Below are 13,999 nucleotides of genomic sequence, written 5' to 3'. Positions count from 1 at the left end.
ATTGCTTGGGGGAACACGAAACTTTTAACTCTTCTGTTAGCTTGTAAATGCGTCCTTCGCGCGGCTGTCGTTACAGCTTCTCAAGGATTAACTCGCGTCTTGAACGCATGCATTAGCAAAGCAGGCAAAACAGCCCATTCGGCGAAACGTCTGGACGTCCGGCGCGAAATACAAGAAATATTTGCGGAAATGATCGTTGTCTTCCGAGGTGCCAATTAAATAGAAGCCGCGTGGCTCAGACGCCCTGGTCATTTCTTCGAATCATCATATCAAGATGTTTTTTTAATATCGGCAAGAACCACAAGCGACTGCAGAATCATTATTTTCTAAGCCTGCAGGACGCAATAGAAGCTTAAGTAGGCAGGCAGGCAGGCTTCGATTACACAAGAGAAGGAAATATGAATCCCTGCTTTTTATATAGGGAAGAGCCTCGGCGTAGGGCAAGAAAGCAGAACTCCAATTTGTACCCAAGTTAACGAAGCGCGTAGAGGAAAACCGTGAATGGAACACGGTATATAGCATTCATCCCTAGGCGCTATCTCGGTCCACCATCTATATATTGTTGCGCGCTAGAGGGGGTTGCGTCACTACTACGGCGCAATGACGTCAGCATGGGCGCTTTCTCGGTTGGGAGAGTGGAGCTCACGCGGTCTTGAGATCAATTCGCTATCCTCCGGCGATCATGCGAGAACGGCGACGTGGGGAAACGTCACTTCTTTTACACGTTGGCACCATACGCGCCCACATACCCTCCCCGTTAGTCGTTGACGCACCGAGCGTAGTAGCTCTTAGTATTTCTTTCCTCGCCGATTGCCTCACTTTAGCCCCGCCATTTCACTCGCCGGAAGTTGTCCGCGACGGTGCTTTTCAAGTTTTTTAGCTTGTCGAGACATTTTGGCTCGCCTACACGCCATTCAGGGATGTTTAAGAGTGCGATTTAGTTTTCTTTCAATAAAAACGAACGTAGAGAAACTGACGTTAAGTTAGAGGACGAGCTATAGTTACACGTCTTCAGCTGTCACAATGACATTGACGGTTCCTGTCACTCGCACTCTAAGATAACTGAAAAAAAAAAGTTGACGTTGTATGCTTGAAACAAGGGTGCTGCAGACTGGCGTGGTTATTACCGCAGATGTCACAGATATATTTCTATGTAAACCCTGTTTCATGTCTTTGATATGAATGAGAATGATGACGACAGCGCAGCTTCAGACAGGTCACTGTGGATGACCCCACCAGGTGGCTCTTTTTCGTTGGTTCCAAAGAATTTCTTTTCCTTTCCGCTTGGTAGCAGATTACGGCGCAGTCAACATTCGCTGCTTACGGGAAATCTAGCGCCAGCTATTTTATCAGTCACAAGAATACAGATTCTTCTTCTTTTCTTTTTTTTTTTACCTTCTCCAAGCTCTTAGTTAATCCTCGAAACGGATGAGGTAATGGGACTATGCCTGTAGTAATCCGATGAGATTCGGCACACTTGATCAATAGCATAAAATTCAATTGAATGTATCTGCTTGAAATCTATAGCAATAGATAACAAGACATACAGCGATACAACTACACACAGCAAAAAAGAAATAACGTGAAGCATAAAACAGTCACACAGAAGTATAGACTACTGTCGTCTAATGTGCTAGCAAACTTTCTGAAATTAGTGGTCTTAAAAGTGAATATGGCTGTGCTCTCTCGACACCGTTAAGATGGTAAGAGCAAAGTTGAGCATTTCACTTCAGCTTCTCTTCGTTTCCCAAAACAAGCTTGCCATCTGCCCAACTTGACTGTCACTTTACCATCTTGGAGACGCCTTTTGCGTTCCTATGTTATGATGTCTGAACTATAGTTTCACAATATTGCCGCGGTTCGGACAGTCGTAACGTTTGGTGAATGCTGTGCGCTATGGGAGGCGACGAATGGGCGACTGGTCAGCCATGACAAGCCGTTTTCCGGCGACGATCACATGGGCGTTCTTTACCTGATCTGACTGACAGCGGACGTTTCGCCAAGTATCGAACGTAATTTTGAGAGGCTGCATTTGTACAGGTTGTTATCTCTGTTCAACGGCAGCTGGGAGTAGCGGAGGTGTACATGGGAACCTCACTACCTGCAGCGACCGACGAGCACGCTGCCTGGTGTCAGCCGGGCGCGCACACCGTTTGGAACCAGGAGGCGCGGTCCTCTTAGCGCCTACGCCACAAAAACGTCACTCACTACACACGCCCGTTTCAAGGTCAAGGCCGAAGCACTAGCATCGGCTCGTAGCGGGAGCTCTTCGGAGGAAAAAAAAGAGCCAGCAAGAGGGGGAAAAAATATGGGAAGAGAGAGAGAAAGCGAACAAAAGAGGGCGGGCTCACCTCCCAGATGGATCGAAAGTCCCTCTGCTCGATCCTCAGCAGCTCGCAGTACTCGTTGGTGACCACGGTGGCACTGTGCGGGCTGTTGTCGAGCACGGACTCGCCGAACGCGGTGCCGATGCCCAGCGTACACAGTGTCACGGAGTCCTGCACGACAGCACGCCGCCGGCAGTGAGCAGCAGCGTCGTGGCAAAGGAACGGCGCCGCGAAGGATCCACCATCGCCCGCCCGCGGGCCTCACACAGAAACGCGCGCCACGCACGACGGCAGCGCTGGAGGAGGCGGCGTCGAGGGCAGAGCGCGCGCCGTTCGCGAGTGTTACAACACGAGAAGAAGAGCGCTTGCCTCGCCTCGCTCGGCTTTCGCCCCCCCCCTCCTCCCTCCCCCGAGGCGCGGGAGTCCCGTGGCTCCCCGGCGTTCGTAACCCCCCCCCCTTCCACCCACTCCCCCCTCTACACTCTTCGTACGACGCGCAGCGCGTTTCTCCTCCTCTGTCGTGGAAGGAACGCTTTTCCTTCGAGACCCGCTCCTCGCTGGACGTTTTGGCGAGGAAGGAAACGCGTGGGGGAAGGAGTAGGGTCGTCTGCTTCTAACCAACATCCTCCTCCTCCCCCCACCCTTTTTTTTCCCTTCCCGCGCAAGGATCGGCGCAAAGGGAAGTAGGGAGCAGCGATGCCAGCGCCGCCGTTTCCGACGAGCGGTGCGCGAAGGAAGCGCGCTCCAAAATAGAGGCGAAGAGCCCTTTGGCGCGACTGCCCCCTCGGGACACGTACAGAGAGCTAGGTTGAGGTGAATGGAAAGAAAAAAAATTTGAATTTGTATGGCCCACATAATACGAAAAGCCCAAAGCGGCTGTGCTTTGTACTAAAAAAAAAGTTGAGGAACGCGCGCAGGCCGCAAGAAATGTCTTGAGACAGAACCAACCCTCGTACGCCGCGTAATCTGCTGATGGAGGATGTTTTGAAATGTGATTTCCTTCTTCGAGAAAGGCCTCGAGGGTGACGTCGAACCTCGCGTGAAACCGGGAGTCGAAAGGTTAAAGTTCGGCGCACAAACACGGCTAGGGCGGGTAAATGACAGGCTTAGACGTGCCTCCAAGTCTAACTATGCTCTTTGGTCGGAGTGGCGCGTTCCCCTGCAATGTTACAGACTGGGCACTTCTGGGAGTGGCCTTACAAGTTTTGCAGCCGTCGTTAAATACAGGTTAAAAAAGGAATCTTCACCGCTTCCTGGCCATAACTCGCCCACGTGTAGCTGAGAAAACAAAGGTTTATGAGGCAAAACAGGGAGTACATTGTGTGTGGTGGCATGTTTCACTTTTTCCTAAAGCGCTCCCTTTGGTTCAATAACTGACCATTGTTATGGTCGATCGCGCTTCCGCGTTTCCTCCTCGGGCCACTCGCACACTCGCATAATAATAAAAAAAAATATTTTTCGCGCTGCCCTTGTCGACTGATCTTTTTGTTGTTCTCTTGCATGTTTTTATGCCTCTTCTCCATCTAGGTAAATACAGCAGGAGCGTATTTAAATCATCGATGTACATGACATGATACGCCGAACTACGAGCGAATAGTTGGACTCCGATGTTTTGAATATTCACGCTGTTGATATGTGCATCCCGCGTCAACGCACGTACAGTCAATCCCAAAATTCTGCGGAACACGAGATCTGAGATAAAAAAAAACTGAATATCTGCGCAGTCCCGCAATGCAGCCTAGTATTCGCCTTTACAGCCTCTACAAGTATATGTGAACAGCATTGGGATGCTCGGCTTTACTGACTACTGTTGCAGGCTGCTCAGAAATTGAACGTTTTCTAGGCTCCCGTGGTCCGTAAACGTTTGTGGTTGACTGTACCAAAACTAAAGGCTCTGAGTATATTTGAGAAAATGTTTAGGCGAAGTTACCGAGAAAATGAATGAAATTAAGTATGTCAAGACAAGAAAAGGAAGCCTCGAAAGGACTGGAACAGTTCAGGCCGTACACTGGAGCTAACCGACTGTTATAGTCAGCATTATAAGTGACTTCACAGGAGTAAAGGAACACTAAATCGCGTATGCAGCGGAGTGCGAGGGATCGCTGACGTACATGCAAGCCTTCATCTATTATCTATCGGTCAAAACACAACCAACAATGGATCAAAACACAACCAAAAATGAAATGAAAATAAGTACTCTGAGATTTTTGAAGAAAATTGGTGAATTAATTAGCGTATAGGAGAACAAGAAACACTCGAATCGAGGCTTCACCGCCATATGGTGAAAAACTCTAAGACAACGCGTGTTTTTTTTTTTTTTTTTGCCTTCTTCAATGCAAATGTGCTGAGTGGCATATATATCTGTTTCTATGTTTACGCTTGCATTTGTATGGTCCCACGATTACAGCTCAAAGGTTGAATGAATATTTTCATTCTGTTTTTTCACCATGTGATGCTGAGCCGCAACGACCTTCTTGCTCGTCTTGCAACGAAACAAATTTGACGTCGTACGAAGGCGTTTTGTCTTTGGTATTAAGCATTAAAGCAAAATAGTCTGGGGGTCCCGACAGTATTCCTAATGCCTTCCTGAGTCGATATGCTGAACCGATCTCTAGCATCTTGACAACCATCTTTAATCTATCTTTGAACTCTGCTATATTGCCTGATGATTGGAGCGTGGCTCGGGTGACCGCCATTAACAAGAAATGCGATCGTCTGCATCTAGAAAACTGCAGAACCATTTCCCTAACATTCACTTGCTGCAAAATACTGGAACGCGTTATCGAACACTTTATTAACAAATTTCTTGAAACTATATATACAATTTGATTTCCGAATTCCACCATGGTTTCTGTAAGGGGTTGTCAACTAATGCGCAGCTTGCAACCAGTATTCGCGAATTGGCACTGCAGCTTTAGATTCTCCGGGACAGGTTGACCTATTATTGCTTGATTTTAGTAAGGCGTTCAACCGTGTTACCACACGGAAAACTCAAAAACACTTCAGGCGTTCGGTTTTCCACATTTTATGTTTAACTGGACAGGATCATATCTGGCCAACAGAAATTAATTCGTAGATATCAGTGGTTTCTCTTCGACATTCTTGCATGCTACCTCTGGGGTACCCCAGGGCAGTGTACTCGCTCCCGCTCTGTGTTTAATGTATATCAATGACATTTACTTCGGCTATAGATCCCAGTGTTCACATTAGATTATTTGCGGATGACTGCGTGATATTTCGCAGGGTGGTGTGCCACGAAGATCAATCTCGTTTAAGTAACAGTCCTGCAGGTATGAACGAATTGCGTTCGGAATAATCGATGAAGTTAAATTCAAAGAAAACTGCACTACTACGCGTAATGAACAAAAAATATCCTGTGCACTTCACCTACACTATAAACGGTTCTCCGATAATAGAAGTCAGCGGTTACAAATATTTGGGAGTTACCATAGGCAATACCCTTTCCTGGTCTAGGCATGACGATGACGTTTGCGCATCTGCAACCCGCAAGCTTAGTTTCTTATAAGACGCAAGTTGAAATCGGCGCCGCCTGAGCTCAAACTCCCAGCTTTCATTACTTTCGTTTTACCAAAATTAGAATATGGAAGCATTGCATGGGATCCACTCTACAATAAACACAAACATAAGTATTAACTACAAATCGTGCAAAGGCGTGCTGTTCTTTTTTTATATTAAATAAATTTAGGTCCACTGATTCGTAATCCACACTTATGCGCGTGAACAACGTTCCCACACTCGAGCATCGAAGAAAAAATAGCAAGATCAAGATTCCGCTAAAAGCTATGTGAAAGGTCATTGCGTCTTGACACGCGAAAGTATATTCAGCCGTTTGCAGCGCTCGTATCTAGTCGCCGTAATTCTCGCAACTAACTTCTCCATTCGTCTCGCACAAACATTTTTAAACATTCATCTTTTCCACGCACAATTCCTGAGTGGAATGACTGACCTGCCAGTGTCTTTTTATCACATACGGTCACCGCATTTGAGCATGCTGTGTCCACCCTTTAAATATGGTGTGGCGTGTGCTAAACCTTGTTATTGTAATGTGTTCTTGAATTCTTGTTCTATGCGGGTGTCATTTTGTTTTTGATATGTTTCGACAGTGAAACACTAATTTTTTCTGTTACTAATCGCACCTGCTTGGTCTCATTTAAGACCGCAGTATACCTGAAAATAAAAAATAAAATAAAGCTAAAATGTCGACAACAATGTGTTTGCCGTGGTGCTGTAAGGTTAATTCTTGAAAGTATTTTCCTTCGTGTTTCTTTGGATTATCTTTCTCGGTTTAATCTGGAATGCGGTCCGCATTATAAAAAGAACGTGGCCACTGAGCTAGGTGAGGACTTACAATTATAACAACCACCAAGTGCTATAACATTAATCATAACCAGCCTCATTTTGGCTTACACATTAAGAATTAGGAACATACGCTGGCTGTTGTTATTTTGTTATGGTCATTCTTTTTTTTTTCATTCCCATCGGTTTAATTGTTGTTTCACGCGCTCATTTTCATTGAATGCGTGAAAAAAAATTCTGGGCTTTTACATGCCGGAACCACGATCTGATCATGAGGCACGCCGTAGTGGGGACTAAGGAGTAATTTTGACCACCTTGGGTCCTTAAAATAGCCCCAAAGCACGGGACACGTGCGCTTTTGCATTTCGGCGTCATATAAATGCGGCCGCCGCGGCCGGGGTTTGACCGCGCGACCTCCAGCTTAACAGCGCAGCAGCAAATCTACTAAGCCGCCGCGTCGGGTATTTAATCCAGAGAGAGACAATGCACTACGGCGTGGGCATGTGAGGGACGCATGTTGGATCCTGACGAAATTGGCCTGCAGTGTTGCGCGAAAAAACTGAGTGAAAAAAGAACGGCCCCGCTAAAAGCATCCTTAGACTAACTCTGTCGCCTACTTTCACGATTCAGGTTCCAGTTTGGCGGATCACGTTTCTAACGAATGAATGAACGCTTATGAGAGAACGGGACTCCTGTTGCTTTATTATAAAACGCACCAGCCGGCGATGAAGAAAGCAATTTAAAAAAGAATGCAAGCGTGTCATTCGAGCCGCTTTTGCTCCTTTATCCTGGGCTCCTTCTAATATAGAGCTTAAGTCCAAGTACGGTCGGCATGAATTGCTTGTTGGATCATGCACTTACTCAAGGAGCCTTATGACACGTGGCCGCTGCAGCCTTCCCAGCTTAAGAAATGGTAATATACTTGCTTGATGGGACGAGGTAGACGCTGTTTTTTCTCGTCGTTACAGAAGGTACTTAGTCTATGCAGTATAAGTGTAAAAACAAAGCCTCGAAGCGTCTAAAATTAGAAGTCTGGCGTAATGAAAAGAAATCTCGGCCGCTTGAGCTGTGCATACACTTCTCTGAAGGAGAGAAGGATACTAACCTCGCAAAGGATGTGGCGGGGAGTGAAATTACGCCGCGGAATTTAAAGACGTTAGCCTCTCGGGAGGGACGACTCAATTTCGCGCTAAGCCCTGCCCGGGACGCTCGGAATATATGCAGAAATACTGACCATGACATCATTAAATGTCGTTTCATTCTATCTTCCTTCCTTCCTACTTTCCTGCTTCCCTCATTTATCTCTCTCTCTTTTTATTTCTTCGTTTTTTTTTTCATTACTTTCAAGGATAAGACGTTGTGTCAGAGCTTGCTTTTACACAACCGCAGACTGCGTGACAAGCTTCTAGACGAATGTAGGTTTGTGGCGCAAAAAAAAAAAATAAGAAAAGTGTCTGTGTAGTTTGGTGAACGTTAACGAAGTGCAGTAAGAAGGAAGGAAACCTAGCAGATAAGGCGGACATATGTGAGCAAGCAAAAAAAAAAAAAAAACAGAAAAAACAACAAAAAAAAAGAAACCGACGCACAATGAAAGAAGAAGGTGCGAACGAGATTCTCGCACTTTACTGGAGAATGAAATGTTTCCTGTTGACAGTGGCGACACGGCATCACGTATTTTCTCGAAGACTTGCTGTCGGCGTGTAAGCGTGCGACGTTGTTCAGGAGTGCAATGTTATAGATAAGGCATAAAACTACAAAGTTGTCACGTGTAAGAAACTTCGACGCATTGTAAGCCTTAACCACCATAAAGAAAGGAAGGAGGGACACCTCATCAATATGCAAATAAATGAACCAAAGTGCACAAAAGGTGGACTATATACAAAGAATTGTTACCTGTCATAGAGCTCTAAGCAATGATAGAGTCAACATGATTTCCTTCGAAATATGCACACGCGTTGTGGAATCCAATGGAGAAAATACGACTTGAGAAAGGAGGCAGAGGAAGCGAAAGGAGACAGCCCAAACATTCTTGATGATTTGCTGCACATTTTAATGCAGCGCCATAGCGTGGTTTTGTGAATGCACATCGCGCTGGGTGAATGTGTGGAATTCATTCGGACAAGATTCAAACGTTCCGGTGACCGCAAAAGACGCCGTGCATGGAGGGCAACGACCTCAGGGTTCGAGATTGGCAGGGGCGCGCGGAAACACTGTAAGGTCCTTGTGCATGTAAACAGTGAAGCCGCTGTTCAGATACACTCTAAACACGGTAACACTTACAGCGAAGCTTTCTTTGTGGGGCTCGACGGGTTTAGATGGTGCGGTCGGTGGCCGCAACGGGTTATGCGGAGTTTACTACTTCACTGGAGTCACTGCGGAGCTTACCAAAGCAGAGCTTTCTTTCTTTGCCGCGTCCGACGGTTTTAGAAACTGTGGTCGCTGTTCGTGGTGATGCTTCGAATATGAAAAAGAGGGAGGGAGGAATTTAGAGGAAGGGAGAGGTACGAAACCCGCCCTATTCCCACATCCTAGTCCGACACACGGCGCCTCTGATGAGACCTCAAGAGAGGGCGAAATGTGCGCGTCGAACTGATTGACAAAAAAAAAAAGCACAAAAGAATTAGTCTGTACATGTGGTTGGCCCACGTCTTGAGTGCCCACTCGAGCGCCAACTTCTGCGAGACATGGACACCCTTTTACATCGCCTCACGTCTCGGAAGTGCTTACACCAAGCACTTCCTATTTCGAATTAAGTGCGTGCCCTGTCCTACATGTTCGTGCAGTCACGACGACGAGGACGAACAGCAACCTACTCTTCGACTGTCCCAAGAACATTGCACGCAGACCAAGCCTTGAATCAGAACTCCGTTTACACTACTCAAACCGGTATTTTCTTTGTTTTTTTCTCACTTGCTAAAGCGTTAGCGCCGTGTCCACTAAAAGTAGTGCCTTAGAAAGCAATGAAAGTGCTTCAAGTATATGAAGACGTTGGAATACGTGACAGATATTGACCCCACGGCATCGTGTGTTATTGTGTCTCATTCATGCGTCTGCGTGAAGCGCACTTGCGCAACTCAGACGTCTGCGGACTTTGTTTCACCTAAACCTCTTTCGAGGCCTACTTGCGCCCCTCCTGTATCGATGCGCTTTCTTCGTTTCGTTCAGCATCGTTTACGCCGATTACCGCAATGTGCGGGACTTCCAGGCTTCTTGTAAAGGTGAAACTTTACATAACATGCAGATATCTAACTCCGCCGCACGAAGGCTTAAAAGCTGCGACGGCTTGAATGCTTCATTCCCAAGGTACCGACGATAGCATAGATGCTAATAAAGTTTACAGGGGCAATATATCAGCGCTATGATAAGCTAAGAAAGGGTGAGAGGTTAACCAGATTAACCGCTCAGTTGGACACACTGCACTCCAGGCTAAGGTAAAGCCAGAAAAGATGAGGAGAAAAGGGAAGAAATGAAGAGAACCTGTCCACGCAAGCTCGAGTGAGGTAACTGAAAACGACTACGGCGTCTCCATTCAGTCCCGATGATTGTAAACACACAGACACACACACACGCAGACACACACACACACAGACACACACACACGCAGACACACACACACACACACACACACACACACACGCAGACACACACACACACACGCAGACACACACACACACACACAAACACACACACACACACACACACACACACACACACACACACACACACACACACACACACACACACACACACACACACACACACACACACACGCGCACGCATGCGCACTAGTGCTTTTAGAACAGCTCCGGCTGACGTCGGCTGGGACTAGGATTCAAGAATCCTCTTTTCTCGGAGTGGCGCACGGTACTTGTCTATGCCCACAGAAACGAGGACACTCACGCAGGAGGTGCGCAATCGTGTATCTCAACCGACAAACTTCACATTCGGGGCCTATGGTTAATCCGGTGAGGAAGGAGTAGGCATTTGTGAATCACCCGGCGAATAATCAACTTACTAGGCTTCACGACCAAATGTCACACTCCCGCTATGAGACACGCTGCGAAGGTGCTATATAGGGTTCTTTAACGCACGTCCGAAGGCCTGCACACGAGCGTTTCGCTCCGAAAGGAATGCCGCCGGCGTAGTGCAGCATTGAACCCAAGGCCTCGTGATTAGCGGCAGGACTGGTCGTCGCTAGTCGGGATTCCCTGCCAACGACATCGCATTACTTGATCTACAGAAACTTTTAAGGGGATGGGGTAGAAAACGAGAGAAATGCGCACTGGAATGTTGTTTGGCGGTTTGGTCCTGCCTACTGTAGACACTCAAACAAGTGCGGTCTACGGTATTTCGACGGCTGCATCGCTAAAGAGCTGATGGTTGTAAACTAGACGCATCGATGCTTTTTGAAGTTGTGATTTAAGGGAAATGTTTGTCATACATTTGATAAGCTACTTCGTCAGATTTTGTATCTTTATTTCTTGTAACTCGATAAAGATTTATATGTCTGCAAGTCCTACAGGTAATTTAAATATCGGTACAGTCGCGTCGCAGTGCCAAAGCAGCCCATAACCGAATGCACGGCAAACAGGTGTATGGACAATACACTGCATGCCGTCCTTTTATCACTCCATTAATTTTTGTCCCAATCGGGGCCTGAAAGAGTAGACAATCTGATTTTATGAACTGCTCTTCAAATTTATTACGTCATACTTATTTGAATGTCAAGGGCAATATCATGGCTAGTGGAATATCAACGATTAGATGTGTAGCTACCCATGTAAGATGAACGCTGGTAGGAAAGAGAACCTTTAGGGCACTTGAGAATTCGAAAGAGTAATGAGAACAGTGAATCGTACCCAATGCTTAACACATGTATGCGCATGATCCTATTCTATTGTTCCGTTCCACACAGAGAGAGGTACTGATACGGTTTTACGGAAATATCTTCCCAATGCCCCGATAGGCAATCGTGTAATCGTGTAACCATTGTGCATGTAGAGGGCATCGGACTGTGGCGTTCCATTGGTAGATTAATTTAACTGTTATTACAACGGTTCCACTCTCGGAACAATTATAACTGCGCATGAAGCTCAGAAGCACGGAGGTGTGTTTTGAGTCATCGACTATGCATTTGGCACATACGTTCGCAAAAACTGAGTTTGCGCGGCGCGCATATGCAGGATCTGTGAGATAGAGAGAAACAGAGTGGCAAAGGCAGAGAGGTTAACCGGAAGAGATCCTGGTTTGCTACACTAGCCTAGGGGAAGGGTAAGGGGAAATAAAAATGGAAAGAATAGCGGAGAGATAAAGCAGAGGCATGAAAAAAGGAAAACAGAGAAGGTGGGAAACTAAAGGAACATAAATGATGTACATGGCTTCTGACTTCCAACCGTTCATTTTGAAATTGTCAAACCAACTTTCATACTTGCAGAAGTATGATCAAACAACGAATTCACGTTAGAGATGATAATCCAGAAAGTGAGATTCTTTATCGCTTATACTTCGCTATATAACGATGCGGATGTACAAATTGCCAGCTTTCTGAAGTAAGAACTGTCTCAACTATCTCTATTTCTGGTTTTGTTTTTTCCATGCCTTGGAAAGGTGGCCTCAGTCAAGCACGCGTACACACGCCTTAATTGAAGTGATATGCAGGATATCTCCCAGATCTGTTAAAGAAACTTCGTTTTTCTTGGTAAACAAAGTACACAATGTTGCTAGCTTTCATGAAGCATGTGACGTGATAAAGAATTGAAGTTTCTGGATGGCAATCCCCAAATGTGATGCTATTATTTCATCACGTGTCTGCAGATATGAAAGTTGGTTTGACTATTCCAAAATAAAGAGTTGGACGTCCGCGCCCGTGCATGTCCGTTTATGTGCCATATGTGCACGCTGCACAAATTCGGTGTCCAAGAGGAATTTCAGTGCCTACTCCAGAACATTATCATTGATGATTCTATGGTCGCTGTGATACTTTAAAACCCTACCAACCTACGGCAATCTGCGATTATTATTTTTTTCATCCATGTTGCAACGAACCAAAAAACGTGCTAACTTGTTGTAAAGTCAGGATAACCGGTGAAGATGCAGCCATAAGCACTTTGGATTAAAAAAGACGGCCGTGAGCGAAGTTGTGCCAGCTCATTTGAATTGTGGGAACTAAATAAATAATTCCTGGGAGGACCTATCTCACCATGAATGTCGACGTCATCAAGTTTAGCGTTGAGGCAGTGTGGCGACACACCGTTCTGCCACGGCCGAAAGGCGTCACGCATCAGGCATCCACTGCAGCCAGGCTCCTCTCTCCCTCGCGGTTCCCACTGAACACACTGCGCCATCTGACGCCGCCACCGCCGCGAAATATGCGCGTGGCATCTGCGCAAATACATATTCAGACAAGATTGCCTGAATATATATGTGGCCGGTTGGATTTCACCCAAGACCGGATAAATTTTAAAGAATTTTTTTTACAACTCAAGAACGTCACATACCCCACAGCACATACGTAGTGACCCAAGTTAGCGCCAAATAGGTTCAATAAAGTGCAGCACGTACCTAGTGACACACACCCAGTGTCACAAGGTGGGCCGCCGGTTTGTTTGGAACCGTGTCCCCTTAGCAGAGTAGCCTGATGCTGTACACTTTCGACCGTAGACTGCCCAGTTACTCAAGTTAACGAAAAAAATGGTTAGAGACCAAGACAGACAAATAGTTAGGCAGAAAGATAGCCCCTTAAGTGTACGCGAAGTGTCTAAAGAGTGGTAATAGCATTGAAAGAAAGTATGCTTGGATAAGTGTGAAAGCGAAAAAAGCAACTGCGGTCAGTTTAATGGTGCGTGTTATAGACACTCGGAGTTCTATATATATCCAATGTCCAGACCGATTTAATGAATTTGTTTTGCACGCTTGTTCGATACAGAGCGTAATTCGCTGTACCTGGGATCGTTATAATCGTGTTTCACAGTAATCCTACGGCAGTTATGCTTGTCGCCCTCCGGCTTCTCATATAGCGCCGCTGTTATTGCAGCGAGCAATGAAATATCAGCCCATTTACTCACAAATATTTCATTGCCACCACACTCAATTGTATACGACAGTACCAAGAGAAAGCTTGCTTACGTCTCGAATGACACTCTACCGATGAACATGGGCGAGCGACGACAATTGGCATGGCTCACCGATCCTTCATAGGCAGCGATTTTCTTTCGCGATGATATACCGCTATTCGGAGGAGGCCTTTTAGACAAATATCCAGAACAGCGCACTATAGGTCATATGGCGCTCACATAGCAATCTTTTTCTTCAAGTGGCTAATTAAACCAGTAGTTATCGGGCGGACACCCCGTCAC

General features: G+C 46.2%; 1 protein-coding gene across 5 annotated transcripts in view; it reads right to left on the bottom strand.

Moving 5' to 3' along the window:
- The window catches only part of Epac (Exchange protein directly activated by cAMP), a 514,493-nt gene that overhangs the window by 327,946 nt on the left and 172,548 nt on the right, over positions 1–13,999 (bottom strand). For 3 of the 5 annotated variants that reach the window (XM_075681972.1, XM_075681973.1, XM_075681974.1), the window contains one exon: positions 2,352–2,498. The exons of the other annotated variants lie outside the window; for them this stretch is intronic. In XM_075681972.1, coding sequence (XP_075538087.1) covers positions 2,352–2,498 — 147 coding nt within the window. The remainder of the gene's footprint in view (positions 1–2,351; positions 2,499–13,999) is intronic. 5 annotated transcript variants of the gene reach the window in all.

Source organism: Dermacentor variabilis, chromosome 2 (genome assembly GCF_050947875.1).
Source record: "Dermacentor variabilis isolate Ectoservices chromosome 2, ASM5094787v1, whole genome shotgun sequence".
NCBI lineage: Eukaryota > Metazoa > Arthropoda > Arachnida > Ixodida > Ixodidae > Dermacentor > Dermacentor variabilis.
The sequence above is the reverse complement of the archived record's forward strand: the minus strand, read 5'-3'. Positions and strand labels throughout refer to the sequence as shown.